Source organism: Schistocerca gregaria, chromosome 9, assembly GCF_023897955.1.
Source record: "Schistocerca gregaria isolate iqSchGreg1 chromosome 9, iqSchGreg1.2, whole genome shotgun sequence".
Lineage (NCBI taxonomy): Eukaryota > Metazoa > Arthropoda > Insecta > Orthoptera > Acrididae > Schistocerca > Schistocerca gregaria.
Window position 1 is genome coordinate 87889637 of NC_064928.1, and position 20705 is coordinate 87910341.

Below are 20705 nucleotides of genomic sequence, written 5' to 3' on the forward strand. Positions count from 1 at the left end.
AAAACAGGTGTTAAGTGAAAACGTTCCAAAAGGAATACTATGTTATTCATGCTCATTTTAATCAACATTATAACGTTTTGGTTAAACTTTCCAGAAAAGTGTTCAAAATTCCCTTGAGGATTACCTGCGTAGCACTAGTAAAAACAAATGTTGAAATAACATCGGGTTTCTCACCAGTAACAGGACAAAAGTAGACTGAGGTGATAAAAGTGATGCGATACCTTGTAATATCGTGTCAGACCTCATACTGTCCGGCGCAGTGCGCCAAATCGACGGGTCATGGAGTAAATAAGTCGCTGGAAGTTCCCTACAGAGATATTGAGCCATATTGAGTCCATAATTGCGAAAATCTTGCCGGTGTAGCAACTGATGCACGAACTATTCTCTCAATTGTGTCCCGTAAGTGTATGACAGGATTCATGTCGGCCGAACTCGGTGGTCAAATTATTCGCTTGATTTGTCAATCGCGAACAACTGTGGCCCGGTGGCAGTTCCATCGTTGTTTGGGGTCAAATATCGTTCAAATGGCTCTGAGTCTTATGGGACTTAACGTCTGAGGTCATTAGTCCCCTAGAACTTAGAACTACTTAAACCTTGTAATGTTGTTGCTTTAATTTGTTATGTGAAAGCGGTGCTGATAGACAATAAAAGAGGGTTAAATGCTATGAGCTATCTGAGGAAGTTAACGTTGCATTACTGAGCAACTGTTTCATCAGGTATCCAATCTAGCTTACCAAATTTCCAACCAGACTAACATTAATTATAATCTTTTAATAGTCATACGAAAACCGGTGATACATATATAAAAAAGAGAATTTAAATAAAAATAAATAAATCAGTTTATATTTGCAATTTTATTTTAACATTGATCATTGAAATTTCAGCATATTAAACTTGAGTCATAACTAAGGTGGTGCCTTACTTTGGATTGTGAAAATGTGAGTTTGTAATCTTACGGAACACATCAAATAGGGAGCCAAGATTGGGAGACTGCGTACAACACTACATTCATAAAATAACACACGAAGAACATTGAAACATATGTAAGAGGAAATTAACCACAACCAACCGATTCAATTTTCACCCAAAGAAGTAACGTTCGTAGCGCAATCCTGTCCGTCATGTAATTACCACACACTGGTATACTACATTCATACTAACTCTCTGTGAAATCTTCCCGAAAAGAATAGCTGAGGGCTACTTTGATGATTACACCACATGCTTCACGTGGTCAACTTGGTTTACACAAAGAGTGTACTCCACAATAATCTTGATAATTAAAATAAATTAGATCGAAAAGCAATTTAGAAAACAAAAACCTCGAACTGGTTACTATCGTCTTACTATTAACCTGATGGGTCAAACAATTGTATAAGCACGTGGTACTGGTCTTACAAAGTACACCCCACGTGGGTTGAACATAAAGAAAAGTTGCTATATTGAAAAATATTGTTAAGACGAGACGTTATAATCTCACGCACATTCGCATTTAAGATTGATGATCTTAGTTAGAGTTACTGATCAACATGTGGTTCCACTTTACTCACAAAGTAGTGACAAAGCAACTACTGTAAAATATTCTGAAGTTCACACTCGAAATACACTGCGTTGCAATTTAAGATAACATTAGATATTTTAGAGCTAAACCTGAAATAAAGGTGATTAAATTTTCAGTTAGGCTGAACTTAAGAAATCCATTGTCCTGCGGACTTAGCAGACACGCGCTTAGCCGGAGATCTCACCACTTGAGACGCTCGCCGCGGACAGACTGACCTGCGCTTCTACCGAGCGTGCTTCCCGATAGAAAACGGAAGTGACCAGAGGGGCAGCTTCCTATACCGACATGACAAGGGACGGACAGAACCATACTAAGGATAGAAACCTCTTTGCTTTAAGAAAGCGTAGCTACCTGTTCCGCCGTTGGTCCTACTGTTCTCTAGCAGACAGGCTTGCTGCTACCCTCAAGCATGCAACTAGAAATACATTTGCTCATTCATCCTCTCACACAGAAGGGAAGGGGGATGACAGTATTTTATCATCTACAGTACATAAAAGAAAGCGGATGTAGGTTCCGCATGAGACTGTGTGACATGAATTGCATATAAACTGTGTTTTAAAGTGTAGTAGTGTAAGAGATCGTTCTTGTTTATGTGTAAAAGTAACACGTTCCACTACTCAGTCTCCTCGCAGATAGTCAGAAACGCCACAGTAAATTTAGAAGAGGAATTTATGCCGTAAATGACAACAGATTTAAGAAATTAACATGAAAGGAATCCAACAGAGATCTTTCAACCTAACTAACCTAAGGACATCACACACATCCATGCCCGAGGTGGGATTCGAACTTGCAACAGTAGCGGTCGCGCGGTTCCAGACTGAAGCGCCTAGAACCGCTCGGTCACACTGGCCAGCCGTTGTTTGGGAACATGAAGTCCATGAATGGCTGCAGATGGTCTCCCAGTAACCGAACCTAACCATTTAAAGTTTGTGACCGTTCCTGGTGAAACAGAGGACCCTGTCCATTCGATGTAAACACTGCTCACACCATTATGGAGCCACCGCCAGCTTGCTCATTGCTTTGTTGACAGCTTGGGTCCATGGCTTTGTGGATCCTCTGCCACAATCGAACCCTACCATCAGGTCCTACCAACTGAAATCGGGATTTATCTGACCGGGCCATGGTTTTCCAATGGTCTAGGGGTGTGCCGATACAATCACGAGACCAGGAGAGGGTGTTACCAAAGGCACTCACGTAGCTCGTCTGCTGCCATAGTCCATTAACGCCAGATTTCCCCACACTGTCCTAACATGTAAGTTCGTCGGACGTCCCTAAGGTAGGAAGATTTTTCTGTTTAGCAAAAGTGAGAAAAAGCAGATTTCAGAGTACCTGACGGCTCAACACTAAAGTTTTGTTTTAAGTACAGATAGTGTTGAGGATCAGTGGACAAAGTTCAGAACCATGCGTTAGATGTGTACGTGTCAAGCAAGATCTTTAGAGATGGGAAAGAGCCACCGTGGTACAACAACCGTTAGAAAACTGCTGCGGAAGCAAAGGGAACTTCACAGCAAACATAAACATAGAGAACGCCTTGCAGACAAACAAAAATTACGCGAAGCGAAATGCAATGTAAGGAGGGTCATGCGAGAGGCGTTTAATGAATTCGAAAGTAAAGTTCTATGTACTGACTTCGCAGGAAATCCTAAGAAATTTTGCTCTTATGTCAAAGCGGCAGGTGGACCAAAACAAAATGTCCAGACACACTGTGTCCAAAATGGTACTGAAACAGACGATGGCAGACTAAAGGCCGAAATACTAAATGTCTTTTTCCAAAACTCTTTCACAGAGGAAGACTGCACTGTAGTTCCTTCTCTAGATTGTCGCACAGATGACAAAGTGGTAGATATCGAAATAGACGACAGAGGGATAGAGAAACAATTAAAATCGCTCAAAAGAGGAAAGGCCCCTGGACCTGATGGGATACCAGTTCGATTTTACACAGAGTACACGAAGGAACTTGCTCCCCTTCTTGCAGCGCTGTACCGTAGGTCTCTAGAAGAGCGTAGCGTTGCAAAGGATTGGAAAAGGGCACAGGTCATCCCCGTTTTCAAGAAGGGACGTCGAACAGATGTGCAGAACTGTAGACCTATATCTCTAACGTCTATCAGTTGTAGAATTTTGGAACACGTATTATGTTAGAGTATAATGACTTTTCTGGAAACTAGAAATCTACTCTGTAGGAATCAGCATGGGTTTCGAAAAAGACGGTCGTGTGAATCCCAGCTCGGGCTATTCGTCCACTAGACTCAAAGGGCCATAGACACGGGTTCCCAGGTAGATGCCGTGTTTCTTGACTGCCGCAAAAATTTCGATACAGTTCCCCACAGTCATTTAATGAACAAATTAAGGACATATGGACTATCAGACCAATGGTGTGATTGGATTGAAGAGTTCCCAGATAACAGAACGCAGCATGTTATTCTCAATGGAGAGAAGTCTTCCGAAGTAAGAGTGATTTCAGGTGTGCGGCAGGGCAGTGTCGTAGGACCGTTGCTATTCACAATATACTTAAATGACCTGGTGGATGACATCGGAAATTCACCGAGGCTTTTTGCGGATGATGCTGTGGTATATCGAGAGGTTGTCACAATTGAAAATTGTACTGAAATGCAGGAGGATCTGCACCGCATTCACGCATGGTGCAGGGAATGGAAATTGAATCTCAATGTAGACAAGTGTAATTTGCTGCGAATACATAGAAAGAAAGATCCCATATCGTTTAGCTACAATATAGCAGGTGAGCAACTAGAAGCAGTTAATTCCATAAATTATCTGGGAGTACGCATTAGGAGTGATTTAAAATGGAATGATCATATAAAGTTGATTGTCGGTAAAGCAGATGCCAGACTGAGATTCATTGGAAGAATCCTACGGAAATGTAATCCGAAAACAAAGGAAGTGGGTTACAGTACGCTTGTTCGTCCACTGCCCACTGCTTGAATACTGCTCAGCAGTGTGGGATCCTAACCAGATAGGGTTGATAGAAGAGAAAGAGGAGATCCAACGGAGAGCAGCGCGCTTCGTTACAGGATCATTTAGTAATCGCGAAAGCGTTGCGGATATGATAGACTCCAGTGGAAGACTCTGCAGGAGAGACACTCAGTAGCTCGGTACTGGCTTTTGTTGAAGTTTCGAGAACATACCTTCACCGAGGAGTCGACCAGTATATTGCTCCCTCCTACATATATCTCGCAAAGAGACCATGAGGATAAAATCGGAGAGATTAGAGCCCACACAGAGGCATACCGACAATCCTTCTTTCCACGAACGATACGAGACTGGAATAGAAGGGAGAACCGATAGAGGTACTCAAGATACCCTCCGGCACACACCGTCAGGTACCTTGCGGAGTTTAGATGTAGGTGTAGATCTAGATTTGTGCCGTCACGTCAAACAGTGTTGTCTGTCTGTTAGCACTGACAACTACACACCAACGACGCTGCTCTCGGTCGTTGAGTGAAGGCCATCGGCAAATGCGGTGAGAGATACTGTCTGAAATTTGATATTCTCGGCACACTGTTGATAATGTAGACCTCGGAATATTGAATTCCCTGACGATTTCCGAAATGGAGTGTTCCATGCGCCTAGTTCCAGCTACAATTCCGCGCTCGAGGTCTCTTAGTTTCCGTCGTACGGCCATAATCACATGACTCACGTGTTTCATGTTTACACATTCGATCAATCCCTTGTCGCACACTTTTGACAACATAAACCCAACCGTGGCTTGCCGAAGTTCGTAGGCAACCCGCACGACCTGATACGAGTTCTGCATCTCCTCAGCCGTTTGTACTCCTTCCCGAAAGCTACAGGCCCATCTCACTCCTAACTGGCCTGAGTAAAATCCTAGAGCTTATAATCCTTACACCCCTCCGTCAATTCCTGAATGACAATAACATCCTTATGCCTGAACAGTTTGGTTTCCGCGCTGAGCATTCCACTATCCAACAATCCCTTCGCTTGGTAGAACAGATTTGTCTGGCCAGGGCAAAGAGAGAAGCAACAGGAGCAGTGTTCCTAGATATAGAAAAAGCATTCGACCGCGTCTGGCACGATGGCTTAATTTACAAACTTGACGAAATAGGATGCCCAGCTCATATAACCTGGATTATTGACTCGTTCCTTGCAGAACGTCAGTTCTTTGTAAGGAGCGGAGACAAGTCCAGCCAGACACGACGGATTGCGGCAGGAGTTACGCAGGGCTCGGTCTTAGGTCCTGTCCTCTACACCATTTACACGAATGACATCCCTAGGCAGCTGGGAGGTGAGATTGCCCTGTATGCGGATGATACCGCAATATACAGAAGCAGTCGCAGCCTCCTCCTCATCCACCGACACCTTCAGCAACATCTGGACAAGATCACCCAGTGGTGCAACCGCTGGAAGATTAAAATCAATCCCGCAAAGTGTCAGGCAATCTATTTCACCCCCAAGATAAAACTCCCGGACCGCCAACTCACAATTGACGGCCGGGAGCTAATCTGGCGAAATTCCATAACTTATTTGGGGATCGAAATAGATCGCCGCCTAACATGGAACAAACACATTACCAACGCTTCACATAAACGCCCAAAACTAACCCTCGCGCGCCACTTTAGGGACCAATAACGCAAACATAAATCACCGAACAAACTTACACTAGAAAACACTCACACAACCCCAATCCCTCATTTCAAGAAACCCCTAGCGTATTCCGTAGTCAGACGGGCACAGCCCTGTGGCACTTCATATCCAACAAGAACACACATTGCCTCGTCAGCCGTTCGTCCTGCAGATGCAATAGTTTCGGCATGAATATTCCGCAACACGGCCTCCGGATTAGTGCGTGCGCCTCTGAGGCCATGCACTAGCCCCGCACACTGCGGGGGCTCACGTATGGCCCTGTAGAGAGGCCCTCCAAACCACGCTGCACCCCGTCCCACGCCCGCAGCTGTCAGCGGGGCAAATGCACGCTCCGGCAAACGGATGCCCACGCGAGCTACGCGGTCACGAATGAAATGAAACGTTCCGGCCGTGTAAATTTATATAGCCGCTGTCCCTCTAATGGAATGACAAAACCGCAAATAGTGGAACGCTAAAAGTCCACTATTTGCTTGTCCATAGTGATGTCTGTGTGTCGTCGTAGGCTAGACAGGGGGATGGTAAATGATACGTTTTCAGACTAATGCGGTGATCGATATCACTCTACTACTAAAGGACACGTGAATGATTCGAACATGCCCTTTTGGACTTGTTTAGGGAAACACAGAAATACTATAATGTTCCTGAACCACATTTAATAATAATTTGTGTCAATCTGATGTGACATCAGAATAGTGCCTAGCCAAAACTGCTATGCTAACAGTGTGTGATCTGCTGTTGAGAAACATGATTTTATATCATTTTCGCGAAAACAATTTTTTTAGAAAGAACGTGTTTATGGAATTAAGATTTGAAGAAAATATTCTGCGAACGTGAGTAGATGTTGGAAGTCAATGTCAACCTTTTCTTCCTTTTCGTTTTGCTGTCAGTTTTTTGCCTGGTGTGGTGACACGGCCACGAATTCCTAATCGCGCCTACTCGTCATCACCGATTTAATTTAAATTTATGGTATATGCAGGGCCTGACCGGAAATAAAACTGACAGAAGTGGTAGCCCCAGATGGCCTGGTGAGAGGAGATCTCGAGCTGTGATGGTTCCGTACGAACTTAATTACGTATATCGACAGTAAGGAATCGAGAATCTCATTGATTTTTACCTCTAATTAACGTTGAAACTGGCAAGATGCCGGTACCGGAAATTCCAAGATATTCTATATCGTTTTAGGTTCAAGTTTGGAGCCGCATAATAAATGACAAAAGCAATATTTTGGTGTGATATAATTACAATATAACAATTTTCGTTACTTTTAGTTCATTTTTACCATCAAACCATGCTTTTTGCCGTACTTAATGATTCTAACTCAAAGGGAACTACTCTTCAGGTTTTGAAGAGTGATTTTTCGAGTATCAAAATATCTGACATAAATGCTCGTATCTTTTGATTGCACTGACTAAGGAAGTTATATTTATTACACTGTCAAGAGACCGTAGATCTTGTACATGTCACGAATTTACGCTTGATACGTCTACGAATTCCTGAGAAAAATGGTTTTCTAACAGACAAACAGACAGACAGGGGGACAATAAAGTGATCATACACTGAAGCGCCAAAGAAACTGGTATAGACATACGTATTCAAATACAGAGAACAGGAAGAATACGACGATGCGGTCGGCAACACTCATATAAGACAAATCAAATCTTAAGTGAGTAGCGATGGGACGCAACATCTCCGAGGTAGCGTTGAAGTGCGGACTTTTCCTTACGACCATTTCAGGAGTGTACCCTATTAGGTATCCGGTAAAACATCAAATCTCTAAGATCGCTCCAGCCGGAGATAGATCTTGCGAGAATGCAACCAACGGCGACTGAAGAGAATCGTTCAACGTGATAGAAGTGCAACCCTTGCGCAAATACCTGTAGATTTGAATGCTGGGTCGTCAAAAAGTGTCCGCGTTCCAACCATTCAACGAAACATCGTCGATATGGGCTTTCGGAGCCGAAGGAACACTTTATGAGTGCACGATACAAAGCTTTACGCCTCGCCTGGGCTCGTCGAAACCGACAATTAACGACCACTGGGAACATGTTGCCTGGTCGGACGTGTCCCGTTTCAAATTGTATCGAGCCGATGGACGTGTACGGTTGTGGAGACAATTTCCTGAATCCATGGACCCTGCATGTCAGCAGAGGACTGTTCAAGCTGGTGGAGGCTCTGTAACGGTGTGGGGCCGGTGCAGTTGGAGTGGTATGGGACCCCTGATACGTTTAGATACGACTCTGACAGGTGACACGTACGTAAGCATCCTGTCTGATCATCTGCACCCATTCATGTCCGTTGTGCATTCTGACTACTTGGACAATTCTACTTGGACAAAGCGCCACCTTACGTCCAGAATTCGTACAGACTGGCTCCAGGAACATGCTTCTGAATTTAAACACTTCCGCTGGACACCAAGGTCCCCAAGCATTAGCGCTATTGAGCATAAGTGGGATGCCTCACCCCCTCATACTCTTACGAATTTATGGACAGGCTAGAATGATTCATGGTGTCAGTTCCCTCCAGCACTACTTCAGACCTTAGTTGAGTCCACGCCACGTCGCGTAGCGGCACTTCTGCGTGCTCGTTGAAGCCGTACACGATATTAGTCAGGTGTACCAGTTTCTTTGGTTTTTCAGTGTCTAAGGATTCTGTTTTTACTGATTCAGGTACGCAAATATACAAATTGCACTTTTGGCGTAGGTGGAGGAATACAAGAGCCATTTGTTATTCTAGACGCTAGGCAGCGATTAGCGCAACGGTAAAACAATGGTCGTAGGTTCAAGTCCATAATAAAAGTTATTGAAATTTTTTATTTTCTATTTTTATGTTACTTGCACTGTAAATAAACCGAAATGACGCTCGGTATACCGTATTTATTAAGATTTTCATAAAACGCATGAAAAGAAAGGGCAGGGGAAAATTTGGGATTGCAAATAAATTTTCAAGGAAAGGACTGAAGGCGTACACTATAACTTCTTGTACTCCTATATAATTAGATACTTTCATTATTTTACAGTTGATGACTTACACGTGCTGGAGCGATATTTATCGTAAAAAGGAAGCAGCAATTTTCACGCCCTCTGGTGACACGAACGCAATATTTTTAAAATTACGTCGTTGTTTTAGTGTTTTTGTAGAGAAACAATAAAGTTTATACTCATAAAAGGTTCTCTCTCATGGAACAGTTCGCCAGCAAACCATGCGTAAAGCGTCATTTCGCCATGTATTGACGAGCATAACTACTGATGCCCCGTGGAACGTCTTGTGAGGCAGTCTTCTCGGGATGTGATTCTCTCGGTGAGATAAGAGACGGCATGAAGCTTTTTGATTACATTCTTCACCTGAAGATAAAAACAGTTTTCCACTAGCGGGGTGCATTTGAGGGAAATCCTATCTGGGAAATTTATTTGCAATACCATATTTTCATTTGCTCTTTCCTTTTCATGCTTTTCATAAAAATCTTAATAAATACAATACATTCAAGCTTATTTCGATTTATTTGCAGTGCAAGTAAAGCAAGAATTGACAACAAAAATGAAAAAAATTCCGCGAAGGAATTCGATCTAATCACCGTCGGATTCCGGTTCTGCACCTTTATCGCTGCCTAGAGGTTACGCTGTCGCAAATGGGTTGTGCCTCGCCCATAAATGTTATTTTTAGAGCTCCTTACCTCAATCAGTAAAAACGGAACCTTTATAGGATCACCTTCTTGTCTGTCTGTGTGTCTGTAAATAACTCCTTCCCTCTGGTAAGGGTAGACCTACCAAATCCAAATTTAAGTGTCATGCTAGACCCTACGGTCCCTTGGCGGTGTAATATTCTGAACCTAAGTCGATGCAGATACCCGCAAACTGACTCATCAAAAAGGTATCGTTGATATAGAATGATGAAATTTGCCAATACATAAGGTTTAACAGAAGAATTAAAGAAAAAATATCCGAAAAGTAATAATTTGTAATTATATCACAAGAAAAAATATTTCATTCGTCTTTTGTTATCCAACTTGAAACTTTAAATTTAAACATCCTCGAAAGTCTTGGAATTTCTGGGACCAATATTTTGTCAGAATCAGTGTCGACAACAGGCAAAAACGTTCGAGATTCTCGATTCATGAAATGGTTGATCTGTTTCCATTCATAATTAACTCTGTACGGAACCTTCAGTGTTCGCATCTGGCCAACCTATATTCTAAACGCATCGTCATCCGGAGCCCCCACTTTCGTCACTTTCATTTCTGGCCATTCCTGCATGCAGCGTAAATTTGCACGCAACCGGTGGTCAGGAGAGGGTGTGGTCCTTTTGGCAGAGTGGTACTTGGAACTTAACGTCGTCAGTTATTTGCTGGGTGTATTCCGATCTCCGTATTCCCCTGCGGTTTTTACTCTCTACTGCTCCCTCTAGTACCACGGAAGTTATCCCCTGCCATCTTTGATAACCTCTGAATGAATTCGTTGCAGTCGATGATGGCGGAGTGTATGTCCGGTTGTGATAGGCGAAGATACATTTGCGACATCGTTCAGACGTCGAAGAACTGCATCGGTGTAGATGACGACCATATTTTGACAATGAAATCATCACTACAACTGCATCCTTCAATAGAATATAAACGCGGAACAAGACGAAGCGTATGTGCAGTTATTTTGAGATGTGCATTCGAATGGTGAAACGTGTGGCGTCGTCCGAAGTGCCAAAGCAAGGTTAGTACCTCGCAAACACAACGGAAACAGACGGTGGACGCTTCAAGCCGCATCGACGAATAAGCGACCCCGGCGTAGCCACGCCCACAGATCTTTCGGCACGCCGCCGCATCCGTTCTTCTACTTCAGCAGAGCACCGGACCGCTCTGCCCTAGTCGGCTATCGTCGACTGAGGCGAGAGCATCGCCATCTGTGTGTCCGACGTATTAGGCAGACCTCAACGTGAAAAGTTAATGTTTAATGTGCCCTGGGTGAGAGACTTGTATTTTGTCTGTACTGGGTGGTACGCTAATGTTCAGAGACAGTGTAATATTTCTGGGTTATTCAGCCATCATATTAGGCTCCACGAAGCTATTCCCAGGGCAGTGGAGATGCAAGAAGCATAGAGATGACGCAATGTGGGATGAGGTACCGGTGACAGATGTTAGATTCGGTACCATTCCCGTGAGAAAGACCGCCTGCATAATGCTGCTGCTCTGTGATTGGCTGCTGTGTTCGGCGGTAGGGTGCCAAAACGTTAAACTTTAGTTGCTATTATTAATTAAACCTGTCATCGAAATTTGTTCATTTTTTTAAATAAACTTCTCTCAACAACCAGCTATCAATAAGTCATTTCAAAATTATTAAAATCAAAGTATTACTAAAACAAAAGACTGGCGATATTGCTGCCGATGCACTTCGGTGGCGTTCGGGTCCCGCCTTGCTGGCTTGGCGCGCGAAGTGTCTCGGGCAGTCCGGCTCTCCAGTTCTGACCGTTCCAGTAGACAGACATGTTCTCTGTTATAGCAGTATTTGTTTCATGCAATTTTATTTACTACAGTTCCGACCTTCGCTAGGTACAGACATGTTGTCTGTAACAGTAGTATTTGGTTCATGTAATTTTATTCTCCAGCTCTGACGGTTCCAGTAGACAGACATGTTGTCTGTGGCAGGAGGTATTTCAAGTTATTTTAGCCAGATATAATGACTGTGGAAAGATATATTCAATACGTTGTGGTCAAGAATAGTTTCTCGTGTCTATATCAATAAAAACGCTAGTGGCATCCCAAATGAGTTATAGTTTATTCGTAACAGCAGTTCCTTGCGAAGTTAATTTAAGCCTCAAGAAAAAGAATCCACGACCTGCGTGCTGTTTTCTGCGCTGGGGACATCATCATCATCATCATCATCATGAAGACAGCAGGTTAGTGAAGTGTACAAGAACTTATGTGTTCAACACAGGGCAGTGGAAACAACTAGGCACCGCACGTGTACTGCATGTACAGTACAAATGTGCTCAGTGACACGTCATCTGCAGTAATCCAGAGGAGGTAAAGGAGGATGAAAGTATTAACACTATCTCACTTTTATTCCTTTCTTCTTGCCGTAACATTTGTAAATACTCGTGACATTCCTCAGGAAATGGACTGTACAAATTCATGTTACTAAGGTTTGAAGCTCCTCTTGATATTTTTCCGTGTTTGCGATTTAAAAATTGGGTTGTTTAGAAAGGCAGCCTTATGCAAACACAAATTTTTTTTCGTTTTTACCCCAACATATTTCGACACCTATGTGTCACCTTCATCTGTCGAATTTTATTTCTGTAAAGTACAATACTAAATTAATAATAATGTATCTATTGTAGGCCCATAATAGGTACATCACTATAAATTTGGTATTGTACTTTACAGAAATAAAATTCTACCCACAAAAGATGACATATGGATGACGAAATATATAAAATATCTTTGCATAAGGACTGTACGAAGTTTAGTATTCTTCTTGCCTATGTTACAATAAAGTAAACAACATTTCATGTGCTGTAGTATCCACTCAGTGTGCTCCCAGAGCGAAGTATAGAACCCACCATTCTACCAAGGAATGTATTTTCGTCTGCTACAACAAAATGAATAAAATGATGGAGATGAGAAAGCTTTTTCCTGAAAAAACATAAACAGTCTGTACTTACAAGACTATTTAGCTGGAAATCGAATTAATGAATTCTAGTAAAATTTGACAAGTTCCGAACTAAAACCTTTTTCTACACGCAACATGTAGTTCATTTAACACGAAAAATTATTTCCGTCTCCTCAGTATTGTCAATCGTTTTTCACGGAATTAAAAAAAGAGCAGCTTGTTCCTTTGTCTGATTAAAAGCTAATGTTTCCTTTTTCTGTGGACTTGCGGTGATTTTCGTGAATATCTTTCGTGGGGAAAAGGTAGGTGGCTCTACAGAATTTTTGTCTGGTCTGTCTTTCCTATGAAACAGGATAATATTATATAGTTTGTTCAATGATACAGATTCGTCCTCCACAGCAGAAATTCTGTAAGCAAGACAACCGAATAAAATCTGAGCTATTAAGGAAAGTATCTTATCTACGCGTCCGCTATAGCAAAGCCACTGAGTCAGAAAAGATTCGACCTCTGTTAAGTGCACGACAACGAGTCTACCAAGTGTGATATATGTCACGATGACACCATTTTTGTTCCGAATCAACACAGCTCGGATTTGTTTTAAACACTTAGATAAAAACAGCAGATGGTAATTAAACTCTTTGCGTCCCTTTAAAAAAATAGGTGGTGAATATTACTTACGGGTACCATGGGAGGTGGTCCCTGCAGTGGCAGCTGTTGTTAGCACTGACGCTGGTGCCTCCTGAAAAACAGAAGCAGAAAATAGCAATGTAGGTCCCATACCTAATGCAAGATTTCTCTGCTATTTCTAGATCTACATATACTACAGACCACTAAAATTGCAATTCTTGTAAGGATATCAAAACGACGTAATTTTAGTTAACTTCTTCTGCATTAACTTCTCGTACTGTGCACCCACAGTCTGCAAGCCATTTTCTGCTTTTGGCTATAACAGCTCTTATTGCACTGTTGCAATTTCACATGATGTACGACTGTCGAGCATCTACAAAGATGTAATACAACAGAACAAGAAAAACATTATAGGAGTACAACAGTGAAACGTGGGATTCAGGGAAAACAGGAAAAGGTGTGAACAGGGCCTAATCAGTTACCGTTGGTTGCACAGTAGACACAAACATTTTATTTAACGAAATATTTTTTTTAAAACAATCACTTTTTAAAAAATGTACTGAAACACAAGCTACACTGACAGCTGAAGGCCTTATTAAGAAAGAATTCAAATAATTTGTCTGGTGAACGCCACGAGCAATACTTCAGAACAATTAGTGGCTGAAGGCCTGAATTACAAATGAGGAAGACTATTAAATGTTAATAATACCAAAACAATACACTCCTGGAAATTGAAATAAGAACACTGTGAATTCATTGTCCCAGGAAGGGGAAACTTTATTGACACATTCCTGGGGTCAGATACATCACATGATCACACTGACAGAACCACACGCACATAGACACAGGCAACAGAGCATGCACAATGTCGGCACTAGTACAGTGTATATCGACCTTTCGCAGCAATGCAGGCTGCTATTCACCCATGGAGACAATCGTAGAGATGCTAGATGTAGTCCTGTGGAACGGCTTGCCATGCCATTTCCACCTGGCGCCTCAGTTGGACCAGCTTTCGTGCTGGACGTGCAGACCGCGTGAGACGACGCTTCATCCAGTCCCAAACATGCTCAATGGGGGACAGATCTGGAGATCTTGCTGGCCAGGGTAGTTGACTTACACCTTCTAGAGCACGTTGGGTGGCACGGGATACATGCGGACGTGCATTGTCCTGTTGGAACAGCAAGTTCCCTTGACGGTCTAGGAATGGTAGAACGATGGGTTCGATGACGGTTTGGATGTACCGTGCACTATTCAGTGTCCCCTCGACGATAACCAGAGGTGTACGGCCAGTGTAGGAGATCGCTCCCCACACCATGATGCCGCGTGTTGGCCCTGTGTGCCTCGGTCGTATGCAGTCCTGATTGTAGCGCTCACCTGCACGGCGCCAAACACGCATACGGCCATCATTGGCACCAAGGCAGAAGCGACACTCATCGCTGAAGACGACACGTCTCCATTCGTCCCTCCATTCACGCCTGTCGCGACACCACTGGAGGCGGGCTGCACGATGTTGGGGCGTGAGCGGAAGACGGCCTAACGGTGTGCGGGACCGTAGCCCAGCTTCATGGAGACGGTTGCGAATGGTCCTCGCCGATACCCCAGGAGCAACAGTGTCCCTAATTTGCTGGGAAGTGGCGGTGCGGTCCCCTACGGCACTGCGTAGGATCCTACGTTCTTGGCGTGCATCCGTGCGTCGCTGCGGTCCGGTCCCAGGTCGACGGGCACGTGCACCTTCCGCCGATCACTGGCGACAACATCGATGTACTGTGGAGACCTCATGCCCCACGTGTTGAGCAATTCGGCGGTACGTCCACCCGGCCTCCCGCATGCCCACTATACGCCCTCGCTCAAAGTCCGTCAACTGCACATACGGTTCACGTCCACGCTGTCGCGGCATGCTACCAGTGTTACGCCATTTGACGGCCAACACCGCGGTTCCTGGTGTGTCCGCTGTGCCGTGCGTGTGATCATTGCTTGTACAGCCCTCTCGCAGTGTCCGGAGCAAGTATGGTGGGTCTGACACACCGGTGTCAATGTGTTCTTTTTTCCATTTCCAGGAGTGTATTTTAAAACCATCATTTAAAAAAAAATGACTGTATCACAAGCTATACGTACGGCTGAAGGCCATATTAAGAAGAATTCTAATTATTTGTCGGCTGAAGGGCACAAGCAAGCGGAATAATTTAGACAAAATATTATTTTTAAACAATCGACACAATCAGACCAAATAAAGAAGGGAGTAATCCACAGACAGTGCTCCAAGGATCGACCTGAGAAAAGCCCCTACATCTGCGTAAGAGGTGAGACAGGCAGCCAAGAGTTATACTCACCTAACAAGATGGCAACTCAAACTAGGGACAGTTTAAACGCCGATCAACGCTCTTACCAAACACACCTACCGTGTGATAATCAGTACAACAACAAAATAATTCAAGCAAGGACGAAATGACAGACAGCACTGTGTCTTCAGAATCCGTCGTTTAAAACATCGAAAGGCAGAAGGAACCACTACAATCACGGTAGACAGAGACACCGAAATCCACACCACAGTCAAAGATGCTGTCGAACTACACGCCATGCCGTACAGCTTCGGCAAGACGAGAAAAAGTAAACTGCCTCAAAATACGCAAACCTCAAGGGCAGGTAGCTGGGGCGGTAGTGGTCTCTAGGCAGTAAAATGCCGCTGGTTGCACTTCACCAATAATAACACAAAATTCAAAAACTAATAACAAGCATAAGAAGATGGCTAATAGATTCCAGAAACTCGATATGCTCCACTTGTTGCTGTTCGCCTCACGGCGACCCTGCGAGCAGCAACGCACGAACATACGACGTGATCACAAAATCGTGAAGGTTTCACTACTGGAGTAATGTTCACTCAAGTCAACGTCTTGGGTCCGGTGGAAGTTGTGGCCCTCGCAACTACAGCCCCTCGGTCCGGCAATGCCTGCGTGCCGCCAGCGGTCCCAGCATGTCTAAGTTCTGCGGGACCTCCCTGCTCCTCTGTACCGACCGAACAACCGACACACCCGACCCGGAAAACACTTCACGTCCTTCCGAAGATAGTACGGGTACTAGATATCGACAAACGCTGCTGTTGCTGCCACACGCGGACAGAAAAACTTAGCAAACGTAATGGCGCCAGTAAACAGAAGAAGAGAACGAGACGCCACTATCCCTATTATACGATGCCAACCTACCTACGGCACAAACGCGAGCCGCACATGGCTAAAACAGCATGCACAACAAATCAGCAAATCACGGTCGTAGCATCAGCAGCATTGAGGTATCTTTTAAGATACAGCAAAGGATACAGAAGTGTGGAGCAATGAGCAGTGTAGAAGAAATTGACACATACTCGTATACCGCTTTCAAAGAGCAACCAATAATGACAATAATAATAATAATAATGTCCTGTGACTAGAGCCTCCCGTCGGGTAGACCGTTCGCGTGGTGCAAGTCTTTCGATTTGACGAAACTTCGGCGACTTGCGCGTCGATGGGGATGAAATTATGATGATTAGGACAACACAACACTCAGTCCCTGAGCGGAGAAGATCTCCGACCCAGCCGGGAATCAAAACCCGGGCCCTTAAGATTGACAGTCTGTCATGCTGACCACTAAGCTACCGGGGGGCGGACAGAGCAACCAACAAATTTACTCAAAGAACAAACAGAGCTCAGAAATAAGAAATATTTAGGTTTCATTTGGCATTTAATGTGTTACAAATACACACTTTTAGCTATGTGACAGCCCACTCTGCTGTACATGGAGTACACTATAAAAAATGGAGTATCATGCTCGGTAATATCCTGCTGACTAGTTCCTCTTTGACGTACAGTACGGGCAGCAAAGAATTCGGCTGGTGAGCCGTGACCTGACACGAGTGCCATAGCGCTCTGCCTCGCCACACTGAGCGTAAGCAGGGGGAAGGGAGGAGAAACTGCGAGCGCGCCGCATTTAGATGGCTCTACAGTCGCACTGTACAAGACTTAATTTCATATTTCACATTTCTCAACAACACAGATCACCAACAAAACAAATTTTCAATGATATTTAATAAGTTTTGGCTCGGCGAGCGCATAATATAATTTTTATCCAGTGCAGACTTTCAGCATAAGGCAATGCATAGACGTAATCGTGACTTGGTTAGTTTCATAATCGAAGAAAGGTGATTCACACAAATCTAAATGTTGAAGAACGTTTGCAGCCTCATTATGGAGACGTGGAAACTCTACCTGAGGAAAACGATGTAGATTTTCGTCATTAAAAAGGAAATTACAATTCAAATCAGTTTCATCTGCACATGCATAGGGGCGCTTTCAACTAAAACGGCAAACGGTCTCGAAAACAGATGTAAGATTGGCAGTATCCTTTTTTCAAGACCATACTGAATTCTTCCAACGTCGCGTTTTCTTTAAGGGCGGTGAGCTTAGAGAACTGGACTGTGTTTGTCAGGATATATCGCTTTTACAACGCCATTTTCTTTTTAAGTGTGCCTCCCATCAAATCAGAAAGAAGCTGTCTCTCACCTTGCAATGTCTTATTGTGTCTTGTGTGCAGTAATTTCCAGTTTAAATGCCAGGTCTGTGATCCATTCCGAATATTCTAATTTTCGTTTCTGCACTTCTTTTTGCTTCGCAAATCCAACGACACCGAATCTTAAACACAAAAATCGTTCCAGCATTGCCTCTTAAATTAACCAACGTAATTATCAGAAATATACACAGTCTCTATACTGTTCATTCAATTTCATTGAAAACATGAAATGATAGCGGATTAATGCGCGCGACTTCAGAAGTTGTGAAACGTCCCCTTAGAAAAATTATAAATGACTGTGCTTAAACTGACACACAATATTTTTAGCGCAAAGCAATCTGACTTTCAAAAATCCCTACAAAAGAATGGCCCTGACTAACAATAACCTATACCTTTCATGAATCACTTACCTGACAAAAATCTTCGTTACTCGAACTACTGCAATACAGCGTGCGCCACTACTGCCAGCTAAATAAAAGATTCAAACTACTGAAGGCACTAACTACTGATAGGCATAGTTAGCAAATGAAAGATTTTGATAGAGAACAAACAATGTATTTACCTTAATATTGTTCAAAAGTCATATCAGTTCATGATGGACACACGTCCAGATCATCCGCTCTCAAAACTGCGCACCTCTCTCTCTCTCTCTCTACATCCACCACTGCTGGCGGCTCATCTCCAACTGCGCAACGCTACGCTCTCTTAACAGCCAACTGCCCAACACTACAATAGCAAATTCCAACAATGCAAACCAGCCACAGACTGCACACAGCACAGCCAGTGATTTTCATGCAGAGCGCTACGTGGCGTTACCAACATAAAAACCTAAACAGCCTACTTACAGTTGTACTGTTCGTCTCATTCGTTTCTTCACATACTCCACACTGTAAATTTAGCACAAAGTGCTTCCTGACGTTCAGATTAACGAATCTCGTCTATCGATCACCGTAATTCTTTTCTCTTTCACTGTCAACTAAATCTTTAAATTATTACTGCGTGACACTGCAATACTGTTTAGTGGCAAATTTTCACTACCCATCGCTTTTGCTCTATCACTGTCAACTAAATCTTTAAATTCTTTCTGCATGATATTATTATTTCAAGAAAATCTGCAATATCCATCGCTTTTGCGACTGCATAATACGTAGCGAGGAGCCCCATCCTTCTCCTCTGTCATTCACGCTCACTTTTATAGGCTTGTGGCGACAGATCGCTGTATCGCCTCTCCTGCGCAAGGAGCCACTGGACTTGTGATAGTCCTTCATACCATGAACAAACAGCGAAGGGTAAACAGCGCTGACTCCACGATTCAGCCAAACTGAAGAGAGCTGTGCCGGCCAAAAAGTGCTCGCATATCCGGTTCAGGAGACGTTTTGGTACGCCGTGGCCGAACATGATACACAGAACTTTTCTTAAGGGGACCACACCCTACCGATCTAACCAATGTTAATTTAGGTAAGTATTTGACCCATTTCTGAGAAAACTATTTGATGCAGGAACTTAATATTTTTACTGTATGTTACATGATGCTAATATAGTCAACTGTACAAAAAATCTATTTAATCCATTTTATAGTTTTTAAAAAATAGTTTTTTAAATTTATTAATAAAAAATATTAATTTTTTCTGCGGAAAATATTTTAGTGAACTTCCTAATGGGGGAATATTAATGAATATAGTATCATAGGTAGCCTTTTATGTTATTCAGAGTTTCTGAACATTTCTGTTATAATGGGGCAAATGTACTGAAAATTTTAGTTTGCGGGAAACTGACTTTAAAGAAAAAACTTTTGAAATTTTTTGCTTAAAGTTAATTAAAACTGTCCTGCTGCATGTGATGGCCCTTCTTTGGCCTCTAGCACGTCTTCCAGCTTCTTTTTCACCTTCCTGGATGTTTTTCTTGCTTTCTTGGCCATATTAGATGCAGACCTGTCTGCATCGGCCATCCTCATTTTATCGCAATGTTGCAGCCAAGTGATCATAGGATTAATTCCAAGCTTTTTCAGTACCCAACACTTTCCAATGTTACCACAACTGAATGAAATAACAGCATCATGAACTTCTAGTTTCATTGTATGCATGCCTGCAAATACAGTTTTAGGAAGGCGGTTCCGAATTATGCTGTTGAAACATTCATTTAGGTTCTGCCCATGCAGACATTTCCTTAGAACGTCAGGATGAGCCAAGTCTCTGAAAATAGGTTTAATTGCTGTAATAACAGCAGCAGGAAGAGATTGCACGTGAGAATCAGATTCTCCAGTTGCCTGAGTCCTATTGTATTTGCACCACGAATTTTCTCCAGATGGACACAATCCATGACATGGCTTATCATCAGTAGAGGACTTATGGAAGACTATGGCCCAAACTTCTCTCTTCAGTGCCTTCAGATTTTCTTTATTTCTCCTAATTGCCTGCCCATAGTATACCTGCAAGTTTTCTATAACAACTACTCGCAATCACCGCAATCACACTTCAATAAAACTAACCGCGTGTTTGAAAGCGTGTTGTTTACAAACAGCAGAAACAAAAGAATACCGACCGTTGCATTCCAAGGACAGCCAACACACTCGGGAGTAAAAAAAAAAATCTAACGTGGAATGTGGGGGATATAAAGATCTAAAATATATGCAGAAAAGTGGATGACAGAAAAGTGGGCGTGGCACATAAACACACGTGCTAGGAAAATGCTCTTTAAGTGCTCGAAACAAATTTGTTCAGCAAAATCCTTTTCAGGGTACTCAAATAAAACCTTAATCTATCGAAATA

The 20705-nt window shown here is 43.1% G+C and overlaps 1 protein-coding gene across 1 annotated transcript in view; it reads right to left on the reverse strand.

Moving 5' to 3' along the window:
* The window catches only part of LOC126291445 (uncharacterized), a 1287515-nt gene extending 1274004 nt beyond the window's left edge, over positions 1-13511 (reverse strand). The window contains exon 1 of the mRNA XM_049984959.1: positions 13450-13511. Coding sequence (XP_049840916.1) covers positions 13450-13458 — 9 coding nt within the window. The 5' untranslated portion in view covers positions 13459-13511. The remainder of the gene's footprint in view (positions 1-13449) is intronic.
* Positions 13512-20705: the final 7194 nt, after the last annotated feature.